Source organism: Chlamydotis macqueenii, chromosome 4 (genome assembly GCF_036417535.1).
Source record: "Chlamydotis macqueenii isolate bChlMac1 chromosome 4, bChlMac1.mat, whole genome shotgun sequence".
NCBI classification, from domain to species: domain Eukaryota; kingdom Metazoa; phylum Chordata; class Aves; order Otidiformes; family Otididae; genus Chlamydotis; species Chlamydotis macqueenii.
Window position 1 is genome coordinate 53,518,324 of NC_141559.1, and position 26,983 is coordinate 53,545,306.

Sequence of the window (26,983 nt, forward strand, 5' to 3'; positions counted from 1 at the left end):
GAATGCCTGCCTTCTGCACATTCAGAGCAGCCTAAATCTTAGCTAGATGTATGTCATTAGGAAGTTGTATTTTTTAGCTTTTTACACTTAATGTTACTGGTGTCTTGATTTTTGTCAGAAATTTCCCTACATGGCTGTAGCAACCGTATTTAATTTTCTGTAAAGTAGGTGGAGTTACTACTCTAGTAGGGGAAGAGAGAGGGAAGCTACAAATGAGTTGCACCCAGGTGCAACTCCAAGTGCTAATGGAGGGCACCAGAAATCAGAGTCCCTTTTAGTAAACCTGACCCTTTTCAGAGTTCCAAACAAAACACAGTGGTGTTGTAAAACTAATTTAATGGCTTCTGAAAAGCTTTAGGGTCTATCAGGAAAAGGTGCAGCAGAATTTTAAAGTAGTATTATTGTTGATTTGCACCCTGTGGTAATTTTGGATCACACACACTTAGAAATAGTAGGAGAATAAAAATATTAAATTAAGTCGGAATAAGAATTCAAATGCACTGCAAATTTATACAATAATTTGACTTTACATTTTAATCTTTAGACTTGCTCTCATGTTCAACCAGGAAAGAAAAGAGAATATTAACGTTTTATTAACTTCTTACTACCAAATTTTGCCTCTGAAACCAGATAATTTTTTTTGGCCTGGCTCTGTGTGTTATTTTCCGTTTTCCTTAGCCTCCCACACGCTAATGACCTGTGCATGGAATTCTCTTACCCTATGAATATATTTTCTTTTTAAGCACAGTCTCCACAGAGGTGGAAAATGTGAATGTGAAATGAAGCTTGCCATCCTCAAAGAAGGTTAAAGATCTAGGAGTGTGTACAACTCTATCCTGAACGTCAGTTTGTCAAGACATAATTTACAAAGGTTCAATTGCACAGGCATAATTCTGCATTTCTTTCAAGATGAATACTTTTATACCTTCAGGCATGTGATTTGTCAAGCCAGCTTTGTGGCCTGGTGGGCAATCAGAATTTGCCTTAGTGGACTGAAATGACCCAGAACAAACTCAGTACTTAATCTTCTTTATTGCTGAAATCAATAAGCAGATCCATGCTAAGTGCTGACAGTTCTTATGTAGGGAGTGAGAAGTAGAAGTGTCTGCTCCTTGAACCTCTCATGTTTTACGGGCCAGAAGTTCTGTTTTGTTATTTGACAACAAACTTGTTAATTTTGTTTTATAATGCATAAAATAGTGAGGTATTCTCTTCTGTGCTAATTAGTACATGCAATATTGCAAGACTGATATATCTCAAATGCCATCATCCAGAAGGCCCAATACAGCAGTTCATGAAAAATACATAGATAATCGAGCAGGGACAGCAAGCTCTGGAAGAGCTCAACAGTCCTGGTGAGCGGCACATTTAGGGCTGACCACAGTGGCTCACAAGCTACCCTTCTGGAGAGCCCATCCTAAATAAGGATTTCCTGCCTTCCCCACACTAGTAGATGTTGAGTATATTCACCAATTAAATTTTTTCAGGTTTCATAATGTATTTGAGGTAAGAAACATGCCAAAAGCTTAAATTAGTTATTCTAGGGTTGTATTTTTTTTACCCCGCAACAGCTGATTCCTCCTGCAGTTTCATGTAATGCTTGTAATTACATCTTGTCCTGAAGAGAGTGAAACAATAACAATATAAATGAGAGCCACTGAATGGGCCAAAGCTAATTGTAAGACAAATGGTTTAAAACTTTGGTAAATTCAGAATAACCCTCAAGTTCTGCTCCACCTCACTGGGAAACAGCCAAAATTCTGCACTCACATGAATATCTCTGAATGAGGAAAAATACAAAAGAACTTTATGTGCGAAACAATCATAAGACATAATGCCATTTATACCCATGAAATTTAGTATCTTATGACAGACATGGTGAAGAGAGACTTACTATCAAATTTTGACTCTGGGGCTACTTGCCTGTCCATGTGCCTGTTTATACCATTTTTGTTTACTTGATAGCAGAGAGTAAGCAGAAAAAAAAATTATACTGAGTTATGAGTGCTGTCAAGTTTTGTATGAAAAGTATTAAAACTTTAAACAAAACAGTCTTCTGAATTCCTGTCCTTCTGGTCTCACAGTCTTATCTTGCTTTTACACTTTTGTTTAAACTGTTCCTTCCCTTCTTTTTTTTTTTTTTTTTTCATTTGGAGTTGATTCAATAACCCGTTCTTTTTTTTATTCCTTGCAGATGTTAAAATGATGAAACCCACTCTCCTTCTGGAGCACTGCACAGCAGCCATGACATCTCCTCTGGTCCTCCGTGGAAGGTACGTTGCAGCCTGCTGCTGAACTGTTATGACATGTCTCTAGCAATCAGAAAGAAAAGCTGGGAAGAGCATGTGACCCAGTGGATGGGATTGGCTTTGGAGTCTGTGGAGTATAATACAGCATGTCGTCACGGACTCATAGCTGATAACTTGCAGACAAGTATGGAAAAAGATGAAGTTTTGAGCGTGGACCGGAAAGAAAAATGCGCTTCATTCCCTGAGTGCTGTTATACTGGAGAGCTGATTGGCTTCCCTGCAAAGCAGCTCGGAAATGTTTCAAAGGAAGTGGATGAAAACGATAACCACGAGGATGAGGAGCATTTTCTGGAGGCCAGCACAGAAACTTTAGTTCATGTGTCTGAAGACGATGATGACTACTCAGGACTCAACCTGGATAGTGTTAATTACCACATCACTGCTGTAGGAAGAGAACCAAAAGATGAAGAGAAAAATGTAAATGGAGCAGGCTCCTTAACACAGATAGTACCAATAACAGAGAGTAACAAGGCAACTGAAGCATCTGAAATAATTTGGAATATAAGTAAGGAACCTTCCTGTGACACAATTCCTAAAGAGGAGATGGAAGAAGACAACGTTTGTGGCAGTATTAGCCAAAGCCTGGAGGTTTGTGATTATGAAGGCTTAAATGAAGTAGTAGATGTAGAGAAAGAAAATCTTTCTAATTCTCCAAATGTGAAAGAAATTATTATGCCTGGGAAGCAGCTGCTTCATACTGCTGTAGTTGCACAACAGCGCCGGAAATCTGATGCTTTTAAAGACAGGCTTGGAAAGTCTGAGTTTAATGTGGTAGAGAGTGGGATTTCTTCTGAATCATGCACCAGCAGTGATAGACAACTACATTCAGCAGTGGAATCCAGCGAATGCCTTATGCAATCTTCTCCTTACTCTGTCATCCTGGCAGTGGAAAATGGTCTGGATGAAAGTGGTTTCACAGAACCTCAAGTGGCCCCTGAAAACAAATGCCTTTCAAATGTCAGTTCAGCAGAAGACATTCAGTGTTTACATGTAAGGGATCATTTGACCACACAAGAATACTCAAACAGTCAAGTGAAACTGCGCAAAAGAAAGGTAGGATGCTCATAAAATGCAGAGATTTTTTTCTAATGTTTTCCCCCAATTTCTTATGAAGCGGATTCTGTGACTGATTGAAGATAAAATTTATTTCTCAGCCTTCTTTCAATAACTTGTCAGATTTTTCTTCAAAAGGTTTTGAGAATAATGTGTCTATATAACAACTGAGATTTATGAGCTCTTTTCAAGGTCTGAAAATGGCTGGGCTGTCAATTTGGAATGTGCCTTATATCCATTTTATCTCATATATATATAATTATATATTTCATATATGTTGTTCAAGGCTAAATTAATAAGTATCTTCTGTGGGTTTGGTTTTACTTATGTTTTTCTGCTGCTATCAGATATCATTACCCCTTTTAGAAAAAAGATTGTGTCTAGAGGTTTTTGGAAGCCTTATTTAAAAAAGAGAACAGGGAAAAAGTGCAACAGAACTTTCAAAGGGAGAGAAGGAATGGAAACATTTTGCAGTAGTTCTTTGGTTTTCTGCTCAGCCCCATGAGTATATGTTCTTGCAAAAAGAAGTATTTCTGAGTTTGAAACAATGTTTTGTAATTTTAAAGCAACCAGAGAGTTTCACTGTCTACACAGAGTAAGGAAGAGTATCATTACAAAACTTAAATGGACAGATTCCCTGGCAATAAAACTCCCATTGGCTTTCATGGGAGGAGATTGTGCTGGCTGTGGCACCACAGAATTCATCTTAAAGTCTGGCTTTCCCAGCTGTGCTGCTTATTCTTGCTAATAACCAATTTTTAATCGTTTACTCCTCTCTCTGCCTTTTTTTTCATTTGATATAATGCAGCTTCTCCTGTCTATTTTTAAAAATCTAGTTTCTACTAATTTTGTGGTTGTTTTTGTTTTTCTAACAGCTTAGTGCCTCAGTAGCTGTTTCACTAAAGCACAAATTCACAGATCTAAAGTGCTGTATGTCAGCACAGCATCCTGAGCTGCTGGCCATTGCTTCCTTGTGTAAAACCTCTGCTAATATTAACAATCGATTGATATTGTTGGAAGCTGTATGCAGCTTTTGCAAAAGTTGTCAGAAGCCCTCAAAGCCAGTCTTCCTTTGGTAGTTCACACCATCACAGTTAACATGGTAACTGTTCAACTGATCTTGCAGTAAGCATGGCTCTGAGTCACAGTTAAGAAACAGAAACCTGACTAGCAGTACCAGAAATGCTAAACTTACCCATCTGTAGAAAACAGTTGACGTTTAAAACAAATCTTTAATGGAATTAACATCATATTTGAGAACTAATTGACTACTATAACTGCTCTACTTTAGCCTCTTGTTCTCTTTTTATAAGCACAGTTAATATTGATGCGTATGTTTCATATTCTTAGCAAGACTAATTATTATAATGTAATTTCAAAGTCCTATAATTGTTATTTGAAAATACAGATAAAATTTCTTTTTATTATGTACAGATACAGTCAGTGTGCTGTGCCTCTGCCCACATTAGCTTTCAGTGTACCATGCTATATTTTTCAATAGCTTAAATGTTGCTAATTTCCATTTCCTTTTATCTTGCTTTGAGGTCACATACTCATCTTTCAAATGTACACTCGTTAGAATTATATTTAGGAATGTATTTGTGACTTGTGTTAGAGCCCTTAAATATTTTAAAAGACAGAATATAAGAATTCCAGTGAAACTAATAGTGAGAAAAAGTAAGAAAGGACGTGAGCATAGAAAGGAGCAAAACAAGGAGTTGCTTCAGGGAAGGTTGAGAGTTGAGTGGCTGCAGCAACTGCAAAGCTGCGTGCACTGTAAAAAGGGATGGAGTCTGTAGGAGGAGTGACTTCATACCACTTTGGTTAAAGAAGTCTTTACCAACAATTGTAAAATATTTGGGAAAAGGGAAAATATATGATCTGCTGTTGCTTCTGATAATATTTATCTCTAAGTTTGCAGGATATTTCTACAGACAGTGTTCCTGCATGCAGGATTTTATCACTTGTCTCTAATCACACACTATTTTACAAAAGCCTATATGTATGGATAATCATCTATAATGAAAAATGTGCCCATGTTTACAAACTTTCCCTGAAAGCCACTTTTGTAATTTTAACACAACATTAGAAAAACAACACACTTGAAACTGAATCCATCCATAAAAGTCAAGTATTTGCTTTGCAGTGACAGGAAGACTTAAGGGATTGGGAATGGTGTATAAAACCTTTTCTCTCAAGGTCAGCAGTTCAAACAGTGCTGTTAAGGCCTGAAACACACCACTGTCTGATTAATGCTCAGTGTCAATTGTAGTTGCACATAAATATGTGCTTATATAGGTCAGAATATGGGAAAAGTCACATGGAGATGAATTGCTAAAGGTATTTGGGCACCCAAACCTTGAGGTGGCACCTTGGGGGATCATAGAAAGGCGCTGAACTTCAGGTACTTCCATGACAGCTAAGATCTTAAGACCTTTGAGGAGACATCATTTTGCTCTTGCTGGTACTAAATTCTTCTGAAAACCTGTTCCTCATTAACATATTTTAAACTGCTTTTAATTGCGGCAACAGAGCATGACCTCTGCTCTTATCTTTAGATCTGCTGTCTTCAAACCGAAGCTGAGGTGAGACAGTGTGGATCTGTCGTGCTTGCTCTGCAGATGAATGCAAGTTCGAGGGCTTAAGGGCTTAAAGTTTAGAATCTTTGACCAGCATTACCTCCGTTTCAGTAAATTGCTTTAGTCATGATGGATGTACTGACACTGAAGATACTTTTTGCAAACAGGTCCAGCTGTTACAGAATTCTTTGCTCCCTCAAGTCACCCGGGTTCAGATGGTTGATACACAGCACCCTCTTTTCCTTTGCTTTCTCAGAATGACTTCCTAAGGCTTGGAAATAGGAAGTGCCTGAGTTTAATTGTAAGAAGTTAATGGTGTTAGGTCTAATTGAAAGACCCCGCAGTTATCGAGCTGTCCTGTCCTTGTGTCGACTGATAATCAATTCAGTTTATCCACAACATGAAGTTGATGGTTATTAATGGTTCAGAGTAGCAAAAGCATAAATGGATTAACTGTATGTAGCTACACCAAATAGTGTCTCCTATATGCTTTCCTGGGTTAAATAAATTTTAAATTTTGAAACAGTCACTTAAGACTTACACATGATGAATTTCCAAAGATTGGCATAATCTTTGGAACTAATGAGCAAGCTATAATGCTTATAACTTGAGGCGTCCCAACAGCTCATATGTGTGTTCACATGTATAATGCAATGGAACTTTTAGAGAACAACATCATAGAAAACCAGAAGGGTATCAATTATTCATTGTTAAAGGAATACCAACAAAAGGAGAATATTTGTTATGCATTGATTTTAAAATGAAAAAAAAAAAATGGCCATTAACTTGTAAAGCATCTTGAAAATTTGTATGTAGTGTCACAATAAATTCTCACCACTCACTTCCTGAACACAATTACAGCTGTGGTGTTGCAACCTATAGTAATCAATATTTTATAAATGTAATTTTAAAAACAAGGCTAAGACAGCACTTTTACTTGATGCATCAGTAAAGGAATAGAAAGTCATCATTATGACGTTTGACTCCGAATAGTTACTTACTGCAAAAGTAAATTCTCTTGGACTTAGAAATCAAGTTCAAAATAGTTCAGAGAAACTTTGGATCAAAATTTGAAGTCTTGGTTGCTTATCTAAATTAAGTATTGAACCTGAAACATTTGGGGTTTTCTTCTGATGTAAAACTTCTGGTTTGTTACAGAGATTTTTGGTTAAAAGTATTAATAAATTCTGTAAGATTAGAGATTGTGAAGTATTGGCAAATTTACTGCACACAGTGCGATGAAATAAGTACTCAATACATAATAATTGGTTTCGGGAAATGTAATTGATGTATTGTGCCCGGTGATTTGAAGTTTAAATCAGCTGTATTCCTTCCAAGAAAAGCTCTAGACTAGAATACTGCTTCAGGAATAGAGGTATCAAACTAATTGGAGTGTATGTGATGAATTTGTATCAGTTTCTCTTCACAAGTAATCTCAGACTGCATTTTGGTCCTTTAAAGCATTTTGCATGTGCATCACTGAAAAAGGAATGAAGTAAGTGAACATTTTGGTGTACAAATTCCTCACCTCTCTTTTATGAGACTTTTGCTTTTAGTACTTGCTGCTTGCAGTTCTTCATGGTGGCCTGCTTAGAAACTTTCCAGTTTCAAATAGTTGATGTTATCTCAAAGTCATTCCTACAAGACTAAAGAGTATAATAGTCAGGGCTATTTCCTAATGCTCACTATTATTGCTGCTATTTTAATCGAGATTTCTAGATTAAATGCTGTGTGGTTTGGAAAGGATACTTAAGGACACAGCTAATGTCAGCATGACAACAGCAGCCACTCTCAATGAGAAGTAAATTAATTTAAGAAAAATGTTATCAGAAGGATGGCAGTAAATGCAGAAAGAGGTACAGGTAAAGGATTATCTGGGGTGACACAGGTCTTTGTAGCGGCACCTTTTCCCCACATGGAAGCCTTGAGTTTTTAAAGTGTGATTTTGCATTTTTTGTACTGTTGCAATTTTATTCAGGCCTTTCCATCCATATTTGCTACTTGAGTGTTATGCTTGCCCGTGAGAGATGAAGGCTGGTTCTCTTTGATTACGATCTGTAATAAATTCTGTTTTACAAGGCTAAAACTATGCTTTTTATGGCGAGTTACAAACTTAGGTTCTTCCAGGAGCTTCTGCTTGTATCACCCTGTAAATTGACTCCACAGGAAGCCTATGGAGCACTGCCTGCTGGCTTAGTCCTCCCAGCAACATACCTGGGAGAAGTAGTAGGAAAGCTTCCCAAAAATCACGAGAGCTACCTATTTTATGGTTTCCTTACAGTTTTTTTCCCTGACTTCTCTACTATTCACATTGCATGATCCTTTTCAACTGAGCACTCACTTGTCAGCATTAGATTTTTATGTAAAAAGTAACGTGAGCTTGTTGTGAACAATAGTATCCAGGATTTTAGATCTTTTTCATATTCTGTTGCAGTTAAAATACCAAAGACTGAGTTTCCAAATCTGTCACAAGTATGTCTTTCTAAAGTCTTAATTTACCTCAATTCTGTCTTTGCTGAATGGGGATAATTTAATGATTAATTATTTTTTCATAACAATTTTTAATTTAGCTTTTAAGACTCTTGAAGTGTTGGGTTTTTTTTTTTAATAGATGCTGGCTTAGTAGCGATCCAGTCTAAACTATTACTATGTAAGCAGTAATATGTAGGCATATGTAGGCTTGTCAGTGGTGAGCACTTGTTAGTGTTGCATTGTAATAATAACTCAGACAGATCAACATAGGAAAGACAAGCATAGGAGGTAAAAGTATTAATAAAACCAACAGGAATGCACAGGAAACCTTAATTAAAAATGGCAACATGCATTTTGCTGTATCCTGATTTTGTCATAGGAAATTAAATTTACCTTTTTTCTGAGATTCAGTCTCCAAATTTGTGCCAGCCAGAGGAAGATGACAGTTGGTGATATTCAAAGTCAATTATCTTTAATTGCATTTTTGCAAAATATGATTATATAAATGCATTAATTTCCCACAGTTTATGTTTTTCCATTGAGTATTTTTTTTAAAGATTATCATCTTGCAAATATTCTAGTGGAGTAATCCAACAACCGGGAAAAAAATCTGCATTTTCAAATTATAATGATCATTAGAAATTTTGAAAATGTGGACAACCATCACAGGAGACCAAGGCTTCACTGCTTTAATCTAGACATCAAAGAAGCATGAATGGATGTCAGTGGAAATACTGTGTTGTCAGAGTATGTTTAACTTCCTTGCTGAACTTGAGTGTTAGAATAATTTGTAACCTTAGAGACTACAGAAGTGAGTTACTACAGAAGAACTATCACAGCAACATTATTTTCAAATCATATCGTTCTCTAGCTATATTTCCTGTACAATTCAGACCTGCAGTTATTCCAGAATAGCTTTGTTTTCATATATGGAGATGAATAATATCATCTTGGCAACCAGGGAATGGTTTTTCTTAGTTTTGTAAAGGACAATGGCAAAGGCAAATCTTGGAAATCTGATAATCTCTTTTTAAAGATGATCATTCACACTGAAATCTGTTTTATCACGTACGGAATTTGGATTTGCTTTTGTTCCATTTCTGCATCAATTCTCATTTTCAGATTTAGTTTCTAAAGCATTTAGGAAAGAGTATGGATCTGTTTTTCCAAACTCATAATGTGAATATGAACACCATCAAGTATTGATGAGAGATCCTAAGCCACAACAGCTTTTTGAAAGGTTAGTTGCTACCCACATGTCTCAGAGCTGCAGCCTGTAGTATTAGTACAGTGGGCAACCATTACTGAGATCCACAGTTGCTTCACCACAAAGAATTTGCTGCATTTGCACATTGCTATTAAATGGTCATAATTTTTAAGGCATTGGGAAGAATCTGGCAAGAGCTGCAAGTAAAACAAAAAAAATAGTATGATTTCTTTTAAAAAGCCGAAATCTTCTTGGCTGTCAGGAATATTTGTTTCTCTTTTCTGTATTGAAAACTTGCTTCCTAAATGTACTATTTAATAATGAAGATGTGGTTCAAAAATATAAATGCACTAAAATAGTTGGATCTAAGTTTTTCAAATTATGCCTATTATCTATGATAATTAGTAGAAAGTGGTGGTCATAAAGCACTCCTATTATTGTGGTCAGATGACCATGAATTTTCTCTGTTGCTCTCACAAAAATATGTATCATAAATATTATCTCCATCTGGAAAGCTAAAGAATGCTTTCCCACAGACTTCCTTTGTGTTTGGACTGAAGTATGATGTATTTCAAACAATCTGAAAAGTATTTAAAACAAGCTCAGAACAGGATGGGATGACTGCCAGGCCATTACAGTATAACCTTTATGCAAATTTTCCTTTGACACATTTTTGTGACAGTGTTCAGCAATAAATTTTAAAGGCTGCCAGCGTTGTCTAGACTGCAAACCAAGAGACTGTTGCCCATCAAGTTACGCATTAGTTGAGTTCAGCTACCTAAAATGGTCATGAAGGTATTTGTATGTATACATAGCTCATAGTCACGCACTATCGCTTCACCACAGTGATATTACACGCTTCCAGGAACCAATGTAGAGAGCTTTAGTTTCATGCAGTTTATACTCAGAAATTTCTGATTTTGTCCAGGTTTGCAATAATTGTCTGGAAGAAAACTTTTAAAACATTTTTAAACTTATTTTTACAATGAATCTTTTAAAAGTTTGATTGGTAAGGGATAATTATTTGCTTTTTGTAGTCTATAAATTCCCAGTCGTAGGTCATGTTAAATGGACTGAGGATCACTTCCTCAAATGACACTAGATTTGTAATTAACACCACATTTTTGAGGGAAGCTGTCTCGGAAGAAATGAATTGGCATAGTACACAAAAAAACCCCTGACTTAACAGCTTAGCAAATGGGAAGTGGAATTCACACATTTGGGTAAAACCTTCTGAATTACATGACATCACTATGCACAACACACTTATCCACTGGTTAAAGAAAAATTTTTAAAAAGGACTGTGCTCCCTAGAACTGCTCATCTGGCACCTTCACAAGCATAACATTCACTTTGAATTAACAATCAAGTGAAAACTGGGAGATCTGAGAGGCACACAGAGATACAGCTTTCATCAAAAACCAGTAAATAGAGCAGTAACTGGAAAGTCAGTATTAGAGCACCTCTGCCTATATTAAGCAGCCTTTGAAGCCATGGCTATGGCAGAGAAGCTTTTTCAGCACAATCCTCTGCTGCAGACCTGACCTGTGCTAAAAGCAGAATATTTTCTGTTAGTGGTGCTGTGCCTCAGGAGAAGTCACAGGAGAGCAGCCCACTCTGGCCAGCCCTGGGGCTTGAGGCTTTGCAGCGATGAGATCTTTGCCTCAAGGAGCGTTTGGCCGTAGTAGTACGGTGGTGTGTAAATCCACAGGTATCTGACCAATTCCCACGCAATTGTTAAAAGCAAACAATAAAAGAGAACCCTCCTCATGGACTGAACTCCCAGGGTGGGAGCCATATGCAAAGTGTTTTCCATTGGTTTGGGGTTTTTTTTGTTTGTCATGTTCTGTTTTGTTTTTTTTTTTTCTTACTTCCCATCATGGTAGTATATAGGATTGAAACAGCTGAAAATGTGTGGCTCATGCTTGTGTCCTTTTACTGCTCTCTCTTAATGGCAGCACAGGTTTCTAAAGACAGGGGGATCTTTGCCACAGATAGAGTGTATTGAATATGGCTTTGCAAAATGCAACAATACTGTTTCTGCTGCCAAAAACCATTCCAAGCTCCAAAGGATATGGCCTAAAATGGTTATGAATTCAAATTTAGAGGGATATTCTTCCTTCTATGAAAAAAAAATCCAGGCAGCAATACAGCTTCTCTCTATATATGTGTGAGTATCTGTGTGAGATGGGGTAAATGTATGGCAAATGTAAACCAGATCCTTGCTCTCCTTCATAACTCTGTTACAGCTGACAACTCATGCTTTTACAACAATGGAACATAAGGAACTTGCCTTATGCATACTGTGTTAATGAAGAATTGGCTCGGTATTACATGAAGATGTCCTTCAATAATTTGCTGTATTACAGCAATAACTTTCATATCTTAAATTTCACATTGTTTTTGCAGTTTCACTTTACATAAGAGTTAGAATAGGAAATGCACTATATAAAATATTTATGTTAAATGGAAGTTTATTTATCCTTTCCTGTAAGACGTCTCCTTTTGCACACAACAGATTCAATTAAACAGGAGTTTCTATCTGGATATCCTGAGTATATTCTTACTCATGTTGATAGTTTTGCTGTAACATAAAATGTATAATCTAATCTACCCATTCAAAAAAAAAATCTTTAAGGAGCTGATTCTGTTCTCGTACTACATGTTTAATCTCTTGGGTGCTATCCTCAACCCTCTTTAAAAAGATGGTTTGCATGCACTAAAAATCATTGATATGTGATTCATGGCTGTTTTATATGAGGGCATGAAATTAATGAAAAAAAATCAGCAGTGCTAAAGCTCGTGGCTTGTGCTGCATGTAATTTTAGCTTCAAAATATTTTAAAAGCTGACATCTTTACACCATTGAAAATGAAAAAGCATAGCCACAAGCAAAAATTTGGGAATGTAAACTGAACTACTTTCCTACATCCAGATCTTCTAAAACACTACACTTTTTTTTTCTGATAAATGCCAAGCTGTATTTATGTCACACAAATTTAGTAGTGACTGTATGTGTACATCACACCTCACTACATCCCCTGAATTTATTCCAGCACGGTAAACTCACCTGTTTACAAATATTCTCTACTGCTTGATAGATGATGACAAGATGATTTGGTAGATGAGCACTGTCCTGTTTAGGCTTTACACGTACACAGGAAGTAAAATAGCCAGGGAGTGAATAGGAGAAGAAATAGGACAAAAAAGAGAGGGATATTAAGATGACTGTCTTATAGGCAGAATAAGACTGAAAAATAAGTAGGTCAGAATTAATTGTTTTTCCCTGTAAAGTGATCATTTAACTCTTAATTGCACAAAGCCTTCTCAGCTCTCAAGAACGACTCCCAGTTGATCAGTTTGTCTGTTTCCAGGCCTTCCTCAGTACTGCTAGTAACAGAGTCAAAGAGAATTTGGGGACAAGTTCTTCCATAACTGTACCTTGATTAATATTTTTGTGAGTAAATATTCTGCAGGACTTGTAATTGAGCACATTTCACAGACATTTTATTAAGCTTTTAGAAGAGTCATATTGTAATTCTTACTGTAGCTTCTTTTGCAATATATGTTTTAAATCAATCTTGTTGTTGCAGACTGAAGCCTATGAATAGTTATGACTGTGGAGAAATCAGCATTAATCAGATTCTGAAAAAATACATATATTCCTGAATTTTCCTCTCTTGGGAATAGTAACAGAAGCCTTAGATTAGGATGTCAATGAATTTTTTTTTCTAGGTCATCCACACTTTCTGTCAAACAAAGAAAATCCTTCTTCATCCTACCTGTACTCTTTTAGTCAGCATGTTAAGATCACTAATTCTTCCTCCAGCTCCTGCCTTTTCAGAAATACTTTGATTGTTTCTTTTTCCTCATTTCATGTACTAAGCTCAGTGTGGCAGTATTAAACTTTTTAGCCTTTTGGAGCTTATGTGCCTATAAGGGAAATATCACTCAGGATAATGTGCATTTTTCTCCTTGCAAGCATCATCATTTCACAGGGTTTGGTTTCAGGCTCAAGGCAGCAGCCAAGCAGAGCCACGCTGTCACATGCAGATTAGGAAGGGAATATGAAGTTGTTGGAGAAAAGGCTGAGCCACTTTCAGGACTCCGACTCCACTCTTGTATGAGGAGGGGAGCTAGTTTTGTAGTGGTGATAATAGTTCCTAGTCCCCTTGCCCAGCGCTCATTTCTACAATTGCGTAAAATCTCTACTCAAATCCTTTTATGAGGCTGACAAAAACCGACCTATTCTGTCTTTTCCCAGCTTTTTTAGCAAGTATAGTCTGCAGTGACTTGGTCCCCAATTCCTCTTCCTCTCTCGGTCCTTTCCATTACGCTTACTCCATAAAGGACAAGCTCTCTTGTGTCAACAGCATTGCCTCATGAAGCATAGTAACAACTTAAATGTCAGCACTGTTAGTCATTGATGATTGTCCTAGGGTTTAAATAGAAATTTCTTATTTTCTAGCTGCTGTGTTCAGAGGGAGTGTTTGACAGTGGCGAAGTATAATTGTGGAGCTTTGATCTTTGCTTTGAAATGTTTTTTAAAGTGTAAAGAAAACTCATCTATGCTGAGAACGACATTAGAGGCTATTTCTGGAGTTAGACCAGGATTCTGAAGGTGAAAGGACACTTCTCCAGCTCTCTCAACAAGTCCCTGGGAAAGTTAAAAATAAGTCTTGCTGAAAAAAAAATTGGCACTTGTTATTTGAGAAAATTTCTTTATTCCAGGAACTGTCTCATGTAGCAGAAATTTATTTACCATCTGTGTAGACTTGAAAAATTTTCCATCTTACCAGATACACAACTGAAATAGAAACAGATTTTCCGTCCCTAAGCTTTCCACCGGCTTTAAGAGAGTGCTGTTGTAAAAACTTATGAAATTTTTGTTTTCTCCAAAGGGGGGTAGCTCAATTATAGCCCATGTACCAAACTCTGAAGTTCCAGTTGTGACCTCTAATGATGTCACCTTACTGTTGCTAAAGCATGTCACTCGGGAGGGAAAGGAGGATTTCACAGACCCAGTAGCTTAAAATATGGGCTTGTTTTAATTATTGTTACAGTTATTTTAATTACTCTTATAGTACTGAATTCTAATTAAAAAATAGTCACTTGAGAAATTAATTTGTTTTTCTTTCGGTACAGATATATTTCCTTAATTTTGTAGCTCTGCAACTGCAAAGGGAGAAAAAAAGGGTTGTTGTTTTGTTGTTTTTTTTTTTAAAAAAAAAAACCTCAATTTTGAAGTAAATGGTCCTTCAAAACGCTAAGCAACCTGTCTGTTTGTAAGTCTGCATATCACTCCTGAGTACTGATATGAATACACAGGCCACAAACACAAGCAATTCCTGGGAAAGAAAAAAAAAGAGAAAAGCGTTCAGGAAGAGATGTCAGGGTACATAAACCTAACTTTTGTTTACAGTTACTGGTTGATGTTTTTGCTTCATGTATTCTGTGGGTACATTTTAAATTTCCTTTTATGCACACCAAGGATCCTCAAGAATCATGGAGGCTGATTCATATTTGATGCTTAGATGTCTTTTGATCCCATCTACCAAAATAATAATTCTGTGAGTAACAAGCTTGGTGTAAAAGACAGGCATCAAAAGCATCCTCTTTGAAATGCAGCAGTTTGATTTGCTTAAAGAATTAAAAAAAAAACCCCACTCTGCCGGTCTTATTATCATTGCATTTTTTCCTGCCTTATCTATTTTTACCTGCCTCACTGTTCATTATATTTGGTTGAAGGGGCTCATCCTATATAGGCCTATCACAGATGCTTCTGCTTTAGAAATTCTGAGTCTTTGAACTAGTAGAATTGTATGAGATGTGACATTGTTTTAACTACAAGTATTACTGAACCCTTTAATCTGGCAGTTCTGATGTGTATTTCAAACTGCATTCTGTGTATTTGGGGGCTTTTGTATAACTTTTCTATTTAACTGCATATATATGGTAAGCTATTTTATATTTGAGCAAAATCACATCATTGTGAAAAAGAACAGGTGTGAATTTTCAGCCATTCTCTATTCTTTCCCATTCCTGCTAAATTATCTGGAATCCTAAACTAAGGAAATTAGAATTTATACTCTCAATATGCAAGTGTATGTGTTACTCAACAACTGAAATTTAAAAAAATGAGTTGCAGTTTGCAAAGAAGCGGAAGTTTTTCCCGTTGTTTTTAGTGAGGTTTGTGCTACTGGGTTAAAGCACATACATGCTCTAGTGTTTTAGTTTGGGCCAGGAGCATGCTTTTGATGTGAATTTGCTGATTGATGTGATGATATAAAGCATGATGAGGACACGGTGAAAGATGTGGAATGGTGAGATTCAATGTGGATTACCTGATTTGATAGCTGCGTAGCTAATTCCATAGAGGATAATGCAGTGCTTCACAAAGAAAAACTGTATTTTAGGATTGCCAATAACCAGGGAAAGTTTTTCAGATATTAGGAAGAAAAAAAGGATCTCAGAGGGTAGTAGATTCACATCTGCACAGTGCAAGAGGTATGAATTGAAAGGCTAGTTATCAGATGTAGTGACAGTAATGTGAAGATGTTCGACTCTGTCCTCTACCCCAACCAATCTAACTACAAGATACGTAATTGTTATGACTGACAGTGTTAACTACCAACAAATCTTCTGAAGATAGATTTTTAAAAGAGGTTTGTAGATTACAGTTTCCTTTTAGGTGGATTTGATAAATATTCACCAGTAGAAGAATAAGTGTTTCTGACTTCAGGTTAAAATTTAGCCCCTAACCAAACTAGGCAGTCTCTTGAGATTTTTACAGTTTTTGTTTCAGCTGTTGGAAACATATCAGATCCAATGTAAAAGTAGGGAAGAGTATTTTCCCCCCTGTACTTGTGCTTTCTAGTTCTCTCACTAATTCCCAGTAGTCTTGTGGTAATGCGTTCATTCTGTTGGCCAGCTGTTCAGCTCTCCATGAATGCATCCTCCTGATGTGCATTTCCCAGTGTTTTACAAGTCAGTGTCCTATTCCACTTCAACATAAAACTTTTTCGAAAACAGAACTATATACCACTGGGGATCTAGACAGGGAACATAATGCAAGCATAATCAATCTCAGGCTGAATAACTGATGAGTGAGGAAATAACAAATATTATGCAGTATATGCACCAAACCACTCTCAATATGTGTTTGAAATAAAGGTAGAGAGAAGCTATGTCTTGTATACTAGGGATTTTTTTTTTTGTCTCTAACACAATTAGCTTTCTTTTGCTTTTCTTAATTACTGCCTGTAGTGGAAGGCAACTCTTTGGTTGCATTCTGTAGGCGCCCTGGATAGTAGGACGCTATAGTGTAGCAAATAATATCCCCCATCATTGCCATTAGTATTAGCTTCAGTCTTTGGTAAGGATAGAGTTGTGAGCTACAAAGGTAAGGGCTGTCTGTACATAGAAAGTGTATGAGCAGACGAAAACAGAAATAGCTGATTTATTCCCTCTTGGGACACATTTTTCACCAAAAATGGCTTGTGGGATTATTAAATACCAAGTGTTAAGGGAGCTAAAAATAGGGATGGTTTTACCCTTGGTATTACCCTAGATTCTTCAAGACAAAAGAGAAATTCAGCAGCAAGAAATCATTGCTGTCTCCTGGTCACCCCCAGGCAGTTTTGGGTGTTTTGTTTTGTTTTTTTTTTTAATGAAAAAACGCAAAGGAAATGTTTGTCTGCAGTTTATTTTAAGACTCTTTCTTTGTTTATTGTGAAGCCTAACATTTGAGTCAGTGGTATACAGTGCTTGGATTCAATTTGAAATGTAATTCTGTACAGAGTAGGAAAAAACTCTGTTGTGTATAGGATTGTGTAATAGTAAGTACAATTTATAGTGGGTATTTTGAATCTGGGCCATCTGTCTAATTTGGATGCTCTCTCTTATTTAACACTGACTGAGATTTACACTTAGGCCACAATTCCAGCAGGCACAGCAAGTGTGGACTGCGGCTTAACCAAGTAATGCATGAGGAGGCTCTGTCTCGAGAGGAATCTGTGGCATCTACTTCACTACATTGTTGGTCATTCTCTGCCTGAGTGGTTCCCTTACTCCATGACAAATAGTGAGATTTGTCTTCTCTGCCATGACCAAAGCATAAAATTTTCTACCTTTCTCTGGGAGTCCCGATACTGCATGCATATGTATTATGTGGCAGTGGTTTTCAACAGTTTGGGCAGCATGTGGAACAGTTGCTTTGTGATTATATTACTTCACGTGTTCTGTAGGGAATTAAGATAAGTATTCATTTGTTCTAGTTCAGGCTGTTCTGTAGAAACAGTCTCCATCTGTGTATTATTTATGTTTTAAAAGGCAGTATGAGAATTTCTAGAAATAATCATTGTAGAAGCTTTTTTTTTTTTTAAAAAAAAAAAAGTATATAATATTTATTACAATATCCAGGAAAGATCCTACCTTTCTGAGTTGCTGTTCAGAAATCTAACTGGAACTTAGCAGATTTGAAAAGAGTTACTGATAATAACATCAGTGCAAGCATGAATAAATCAAAATAGAGAAGTAATCTTATTTGTTTTCAGTCAAAGCCAGAACTGGTGTTAGGACTTGGGAGTTCCTTGAATTCCAATACGTCATTAAATCTTGAGGGTTTAGCATGCAGGCAAAATGAGCATTTTATTATTATGCATTTTTTCAATAGCAAGTAGAATCATATTAAGTATGTAACTTATAAAAGGAATATTTCAGTTGAAATCTATGATGAATATAAACTAAAAGACGGACAGTAGAAAAAGAGTTTGGCTGTGTGCTAGGGATTTTTGCAACCTTAAGCCTATCGTCTGACCTTTGGTAGCCAGAAAATTTGAGCTTTCAGTGAAATCTGTTAATAAATAACCATCTAATTATGCTTTTAAACTACAGGTTTCCTATGGAATAAAATAAGAGTAGATCAGTTCAGAACAGGACTTATGATCTTTTAGGAGTATTCTAATTGCACGTACTTCACCAGATATTAGAGAGTCGTCTTGGCAGTTGCTGGAGCCTTCCACATTTCCTTGGTTTCAATGCCTGTCATAAAAGATGCTTTCTAACTAGTGCTGGAGATATTTCTGCTGGGTTATGTCTGATGTCAAATGAACCACCTCACCTGACACAGTGATATGGGGAGGTAATAGCACTACAAGGCGGGGTGTATTGGTGAGGAGGATATAAACAGAAAAATGACAAATCTGGAACAGTGCCTGTTTATCATTTACTGTTTTACCCTTGCTATCCATATCCACGAGTGTTAACATTTCACTTAAATGAACTTCTTCATGTTCATTATATATAATACATATAATAATAATTATTATATTATTATCCATATCCAGTGTTAACATTTCACTTAAATGAACTGCTTCATATGAGCCAGGGCTCTTACAATTAGGCAGTCTTTCCTAAATTGCACTGCAGTGGAATTTACTAACCAGAAAGATAACGCTTGTTCCTTGAAAGAAAAACTCAAAAGATTTGATAGTTAGCTCTCAGAGGAGTCCATTGGTTATTTTACAGCTGTGGAAAAAACAGTAGAGACCTTATTTATTGACCTAGCTATCTGATAAATCAGGAAGAGATCAGTGTCATGGAATCTTTTTGAACAGACCACCTCCTGACACTGGGAAAGATCCAGATGAGGTCAAAGCCCTCAGCTTCCTGTCTCAAAGAGGAAAAGGAGAAAAAAAAATCTGATAAACATAAAGCTACACAGAGCTGCTTTGGAAATCTCTGGACATGAAGGGAGGTGGGGGAAGAATGTTAAAAAAAAAAAATCTTGTTGTTAAATGTAGCAAGACAGTACATGCATTCAATAAATATCAGGAAAACTGATTTACATTTTTTCCAGTTTGATTATGCTGTCAGAACTGAGCCTGAAACTTGAGAATCAGTAATGAAACATCGCTTAACAGACACAGTCAGAGCAAACACAGTCATTACCCCACTAACCAGAGCATTAAATACACTTCTAAATGTTATCACTCAAGGGATGGATTAGAGATGCAGGGTTAAAAGCAGAGGGGATCTTAGCCAAGTGGCCAGCATTGTTGCTTAGGTCAGGTCCTGCTTTAGCCTTGGGAAAAACACTTATCCTGCCTAGCATTTTCACATCCTTAAAATGGAATAAATATTGTTTCCCTTGTCACATTTATTGTGAGGTTAACTGTATTAAAGATGCACTGAAATGTTGTGTTAATAGGAGCCATATTCTTAGCTGAGATACACAGGTGGAAGTTCCTCAGAGCTTTAAAAATAACTTTCAGTGCTGCAGTATTGCTCCTGCTTGTTACACTCCCTTCCATTCAGTATTAAAACTCACATTTTGTTCCCAGTGAGGACAAGTCTCCCATTTTTGCAGCACCCATACTTTAAAATCAGATTTAGATGAAATTTTAATACTTACATAGTTCCATGTAAAATAACTTGTAAGTGTACTTTTACTCATTTGCATGTGCTTTCTGTCTCTCTGAGGTCTCCATACAGCACCTTGAGGACTATATGACCTTTATGACAACTGTATGACCCTTTTCTCAGTGCCTTTTTCTGTCATGCGTCTCCATAAGCAAGTGTTCCTTTCAGCTCTCTATTCATCTCTCTTCAGAAATTGCACAAAAGCTCAGCCTTTTTTGAGGGTATGTACTACTGAACTTAATTGCATGTTTAAAAATGTTTATCCTCATAAGCATAATTATCTGTGGCAGCAGCAGAACCTAGCATAAATGGAGTCAGAACCATTCCTTTAAAACAGGCAGCTGAGCCCTGGACAAGAGGAAAAATAAACTCTTAGAATGAAAAGACTTCTCCTGGGCATGGTTGCCCTGGATGACACACATAACAGATGGATGCAGATCAGTTTGCTGAAATCCCAATTTTGTTGCTAGGACACTCTTGGTTACTTCAAAAGGCCACAGATTTCACTTACAGTCATCTAGTTCTCTGGGCCTGATAGTAAGCTCTATTATTTTGTCCATTTTTTTTTTAATGAAGAAGAGCCAAATGGTATATTGCTCATGTTAATAAACACACTGACTTAGGAAAGCAGGCATATTGGCATTTATGTGTCATGTTGATATGAGTCAGGGGAAGCAGGATTTAACTCCAATAACAATAGAACTGCAGTTTATACATATTTTATTGGGAATTCTAGCACAATTATGCATTAATCTTTCTCCAACACATATAAGGGCATGTTTGATAATAGTAATATTTATTTTAATATTAAATTTCTGTACAGTGAGAAATACTTTTAGATTGCTAATGTTTTATTTTTCAAATTGATCAATCACTGCTCCAGCACCTCTCACTACAAGGTGCCTTGACTGCACTTGCAGTGTTCTTGGTGCTGTTCTTCCTTCAGAAGGCCAGCTGGTGGTGACTGTAAATTCACTACAGCTTGCCTTGGCACTGGCTCTTGACTGAGTCAGGTTCTTTTCCCAGACATGTATTCCTGTGTATTTCTGCTATGCATTTCTGAGACTGTAGTTTCACTCTTTTGGCCCCACTTGTGAATCAGTAGTCAGAGTTTTCATGCAGTGTTTCTTTCTTCCTCTGGGCTGATTTTGTCATGGTGTGTTTTTTGTTAAGCCAATAAAAGTTGGCATACACCACAGATAAAAATCAAGCCAAATAACCTGATACTAAATACATATATGTATATAAAAAATAATGTAGGGTTGGTAATTCTTCAATTCTACTGGGATAATGCAGTCATATCTCATGAGATAATGCTTGATTAAATTGGGAAGAAAAAATACTGGAGTACACTTAAATGCTCTCAAGCTAGTTATCTCAAGTTCTCTAATAGAAACATTTTGATTGTATGAGGACATAGGCTAATCTGTGCCAGCTGCTCTGTAGTTAACTATTCCAAAAGTCTCATTATCCCTTCTCAAGCAATTTTTTTTTCTCTGCAGACATATTTCATGCAAAAGCTATGCCGACCTTTAAAGATGTTTTACGTTTTTGTCACACAATGCGGTGACAGTGTTTATTTCTTTTAATACTAGGAAACCCTACATCTAAAAGGTTTTTTTAAAGTGTAGCAAAACATCTTATTATTTCCATCTTTATGAAGGGTAAATAACCATACAGCTGTATAGTTATAGGAACATAGTGAGAGTTTTAAGACAGAGTAATAGTACTGTTTCATCCTACAGAAGAAGAGCTATTATTTTTAAGGAAGTTAATAAAGTTTCAATCAAGAATGTATCCATTCCTTTAATTTCTCACCACATTTACTTGTTAACTGGACGCGATGACTATTTTTTATCTTATGAATGCGCCTAGAAATAATAGATGTAGAAACAGTGTTGCCCTACTGTCTTATACAACTTTTCCCAAAGTTTATAGACATTCTTTTCCCAAAGATTATATACTCCAAAATGTGCAGTCTGTTTTTGTTCAGTGCGCTTCCTTAATGTGCATTTGCAAGGGTAAATAAGTTGGGCTTTAACGATCCTGTAGTTGCATTTCCAGCTAACAGGTCATACTGCTCAAAAAGTATTTCCACAAAAGCAAGGCAATACTTTTAAATATGGGATATGGGGTATATATGTATATGTTTGAAAAAAAATCTGTTCAAGAAATATCCTATTACCAAAAGTTATTGTGTTGCACTGGGAGAGTCTTCTAAGAGTCACATTTCTGAAGTGTGAATCATGGTAAAGCCAGTCAGATTTTAATCCTGAAAAGCAAAGGATCAGGTCTAAAATGAAGAGTGGCAGTTCAGCTTGTTATCAACAAAATATATTCTATGAAAAGGGAAAATAAGGTAAAAAATAGATAAATGCTTCCATTTAGGGCAAAGTTTGAGACAAGTGCTTCTACTCCGTTCTGTGGTGGTTTTATACTTTTTGCTTGAGGACATGCTATTGTTACTGCATCATGGCTTCATGATTCATTAAACTTCCTTTCTGTATATGTAAGCAGACACTTAGTGACATACCATATGCTGCCTGTTGCATAGTTGCAAAGGGGAATGAGTCACCTGGAAAAGAAGCCAGCCCTTCTGGAAACTGTGGAGACAGCCCAGCTGAAATAGAAGTGTTCAAACTTCATTTTTATTTTGCTTTAAACAAAAGCTTAATAATTAAAATGGCATGTGCTTGTGCATCTTAAGAAATTAAAAAACTTAGGATTGTCAGATACTTCCATACAAATATAAGTGCAAAAGTTTATCCAGGATTTGAGATTTATTTGAATTTATATGAGCATAATGTTTTACTTAAAAGATTTAACATTTAAAGTGTACTTTACTGCAATCCAGTTAAGCTGGAATATACAGATATGTAGACAGGAAACAGTAATGCATACAGTCTGCTTTCTACCTCATGGTAATTATACATTATTAATTGGTAATTCAGTTTATCAACACTCACTGAATCTTGACATTTTCCCTTCTTTTTTTTTTTCAGTTCTACAAATAGTTCTTTTATATATATGATCCTGATACTGTCCCCATTGTTAATAGCTAGCTTCTACCAACCTGATATAAGGAAAAATTTTTTTACAGTGAGGGTGGTCAAACACTGGCACAGGTTGCCCAGAGAGGTGGTGGATGCCCCATCCCTGGAAACATTCAGGGCCAGGTTGGATGGGGCTCTGAGCAACCTGATCTGGTTGAAGATGTCCCTGCTCCTTGCAGGGGGTTGGACTAGATGACCTTTAAAGGACCCTTCCAACCCAAACTATTCTGTGATTCTACTCTATGATTCTATATTCAGAGATTAGTCTCACTGATTTCAGTAACACTAATTGTGAAAAAATGGCAAGCAAATTATTTTACTCTGTTAACTTGAAGAGTCAAACTACTGAAAATGCAGTTCAAACAGAAGCTGAGGATTTGTGAAAATCAGGTCAGGTTAATTGCCAGACTTTCAAATCTAACTTCACAGTTACAGGAAAAAAAAAAATAATTATTCTTACGTTCTGCAGTTCCTTACACTTTAATTTTATAAGGTCAATTAGGGTATTGTACTCTTGACTTAAATAATTAAGGGTCCAGAAGGCACAATCCTTAATATTATTGGTAAACCAAATAATTACAATAGTTTCACCACTTTCACTTAGCACTACCCTCTAACTGCATTGAATTTCTACAGCACCATCATTGTTGTTTAGTGGTGACACTACATAGGCCCACCAACATGCTCTAACTGATCAAAAAATATAACATTATGAATTCCTGGGGCTTATATTTGAATTTCAAAGACCTGGCAGGGGCTTTCCCATGGTGCTCATTAACAGTACAGAAAATATTTTCACATATTTTAATTGGATCTGTTCTAGCATCTACTATAATCTGTCTCATCCTTTTGTAGGTATAGATTACAGTATTTTTTGCATTATTTGAAATTTAAGTAATACTACAGCAGTCTATGAGTGTCTAATAAATATCCTGGTTACTGGTCTAACTAAACCATACTCCTTCCCATTGCTTTACTCACCAATTTACCACTCAGTCTCTACTCAGCTGAGACTTAAATCAGACACAACTTTCAGACCATGAGAGCTATGACTTATTGAGTAGGTCCACCTTTCACATTGAACCGGGCAAGAATTTTACTCCTGTGCCCACAATGCCCAGGTTTATACCCCACCCTTGTGAACAGTGCTGACCAACCTGTCCTGCTCACAGTCTCCACGTCTCCCCAAGTCCTGCAATTGCTTTCACAGACTGGCAGCTGTTCTCAGAACATCCCAAGCATTTCTTTTTCCTTGAATCTTGAGACTGCATGGCCACTTTTGATCTAAGGCCCAGTGTGATCAGACTGCTATTGTCATTGTCTAAATTATGACCTGAATGTGACTTATTCATCTCATTGTTTTACTTTGCCTCTACCGTTTCATTACAACTTCTTTAAACCTCCTCTGAGTCCTTGCATTAATACAATTGAACAGGAAGACACTGTTTATTAGCATGAGACATTAATCTGATCCTTTCTCCAGGACTTCCTACTAGCCCTCATCCAATAGTATTGAGCATGGATTACACGTCATCCTACTTGCATAACTTGATAAGTTAACCTCTGAGGACTGTTCAAGTGAGATTCAAGTGTTTTCTATTATCAGAGACTAAATTACCCCTTGTCATCCCTGACCTGGAAATCTTGGGGTGTTTGGATTATTTTTGTTTTCTTTTTTTCTCGGAAATTCTACCTCAAAGTAGGGTGGCATCATTGAAAAAGAGAGATTTACCTAGTTTAGGCAATAATTTCTAGTTATTTCACAAACTGTGTTTCATCTGCAGCCACAGATGTATCATAGTGGACATTGACTTAGCTCTTACTGTGGCTTAGTGGTTATAACCAGGTGCTTACAGCTTGGTTACTGAGGTTTTTGCAGCTCTAATAATTTTTGTTGTTTATTTCCTTGTGTCTATGTTTATATTCTCTTTTGGATCAAAGATGCAAAGCCAGACTTAACATGCCCCACAGGTGCTCTCCTATTCCCTTGCTTCATTAATGTACGCTCATTGTTCATTGCATCTGTGATTTTGCTGCTGTTTTTTTTTTCTTAGCTTAATCGTTAATAAACCACAAACATCAGACTCATATTTTCAATTACACCATACAGACTAACACACCATATAACTCAATGAGTTAGGAAGACAGACTCAAAAAAGACCTAGAAACAATATTTTCCTCCAGTACTCTTGAAAACTGTGCTCTCCAAATTTTGAGAGATAATTATATGCTTCATAATAAACATTTATTTTGCAGAAACTCACTTTAATATTTCAAGCTGAGGAACTGAAAGGAAACTTCATTGTGCAATTCTCGTCCTTACATCTGTGATCCCTTCCTTAAAAGGAAGAACACTGTCATGGAATTCACTTGAGGGCAGGAGTTTGAATTAGAGAGCCATGATTTGCCATCATTGCCTATTAATCCCAGAGCCTCTTGAAATCTCTTACTCCCGGCCCAACAGGCCCTTCAGAAAGATCACATAGATCATTAATGAACTATTTTAGTGATTCAAGGCAAACAGAATTAATGGAAGAGGTTTATGTCAGGTAGGCCCATTTCAACAAAAGTTGGTTAAGATTTTTCCACTGGCCTGAAGCAGGAAGCATTTAGGCAATGGGCAAGCTAACATTTCTCAAAATGCTTGAATAAATTATGTAATTTGCTTTATTTATTTCTCTTGAACCTGAACTGTTGATATGGTTTTCGTGTCGTTAAGAAATGGCAATCACACCAAACTGAGTTTCCCAAACAGATTCAACTAAATCCAGATGAATAATTTTTCCCTGCAACATATCCAAGCTAGTAACCCTATTGAATAGTTTCTCAAAATGGTAATGTTCAGTATTTTTAAAATACCTCTCAGTATTTACTGTACATATCTGAACTTTTTTACATTTCATTGATCACATGAAACTTCAGAATACTTGTGAAGAATAACAGAAAATCCAAAATACTTAATTTCATATTTTTTCTTTTTTTTCCTATCCTGAACACTACTTTCTCTAAGGCCTTTTGTATCCTGACTTCTTGGCATGCATGAATTTCATTCCATCTGCTTTTTTTACAATGCAGCTTGTTCATTGTTAGTAACATCCTGCTTGAGTCTTTATAGTTACCTTTTTATCCCGTTAAAACCCACCAGAAGTGCAGTGCCAAGATCATAGCAAGGTGCTGATTGACAATACTGTTGTTTTGTTTGTGCTGGAGCAACTTTGAGTTTCTTATTCTTTCCTTTCATATCTTTCTATTTTCTTACTCATAATGAATTTTCCTTTCCTGTGGTTTTTTTTTTCAACTCTTATTCTACGGCCAGTTTATTTTTACATTTTCACTCAAAATTAGTCTTTTAAAAATCAAATCTTAATACATATCTAGGACATTTCCAAATGTTATATTTATTTTTCAAAATTTTTTTCAGCATGTTCTGAGATTTTGTAATATTTCTAACTATAATTACCGGAATTTTCTAGTTACTTGTCGTAGTTTAGCCTCGCTCAGGACCAAGCTACTCAGTCTCTCACTCACTCCCCCCACCTTCCAAGGGAATAGCGGGAGATAATATAACAAAAAAAAGGCTCGAGGTTTGAGATAAGGAGAGGGAGAGATCCTTGAAGTTGCTTTTACGGGCAAAACAGACTCAACTTGTGGAAAACTATTTATTTTTATCATTATTATTATTAATAATAAAACCAAAAGCAGGATAATGAGAAAGAGAACAAAACATCTTCCTCCCACTTCTCACTCTTCCTGGGCTTAATTTCATTTTCAATTATCTCTACCTCCTTCCCACCATGAAGTGGCACAGGGAGGGAATTAGGGAATGTGGGTTATGGTCAGTTCATCACTTGTCCCTTTATACCACTCCTTCCTCCTCGGGGGAAGAACT

At 36.5% G+C, this 26,983-nt stretch overlaps 1 protein-coding gene across 1 annotated transcript in view; it reads left to right on the top strand.

Annotated features, from left to right (window-relative positions):
- Positions 1–26,983, top strand: part of DLC1 (DLC1 Rho GTPase activating protein) — a 236,805-nt gene that overhangs the window by 15,196 nt on the left and 194,626 nt on the right. The window contains exon 2 of the mRNA XM_086746475.1: positions 2,195–3,362. Coding sequence (XP_086602601.1) covers positions 2,307–3,362 — 1,056 coding nt within the window. The 5' untranslated portion in view covers positions 2,195–2,306. The remainder of the gene's footprint in view (positions 1–2,194; positions 3,363–26,983) is intronic.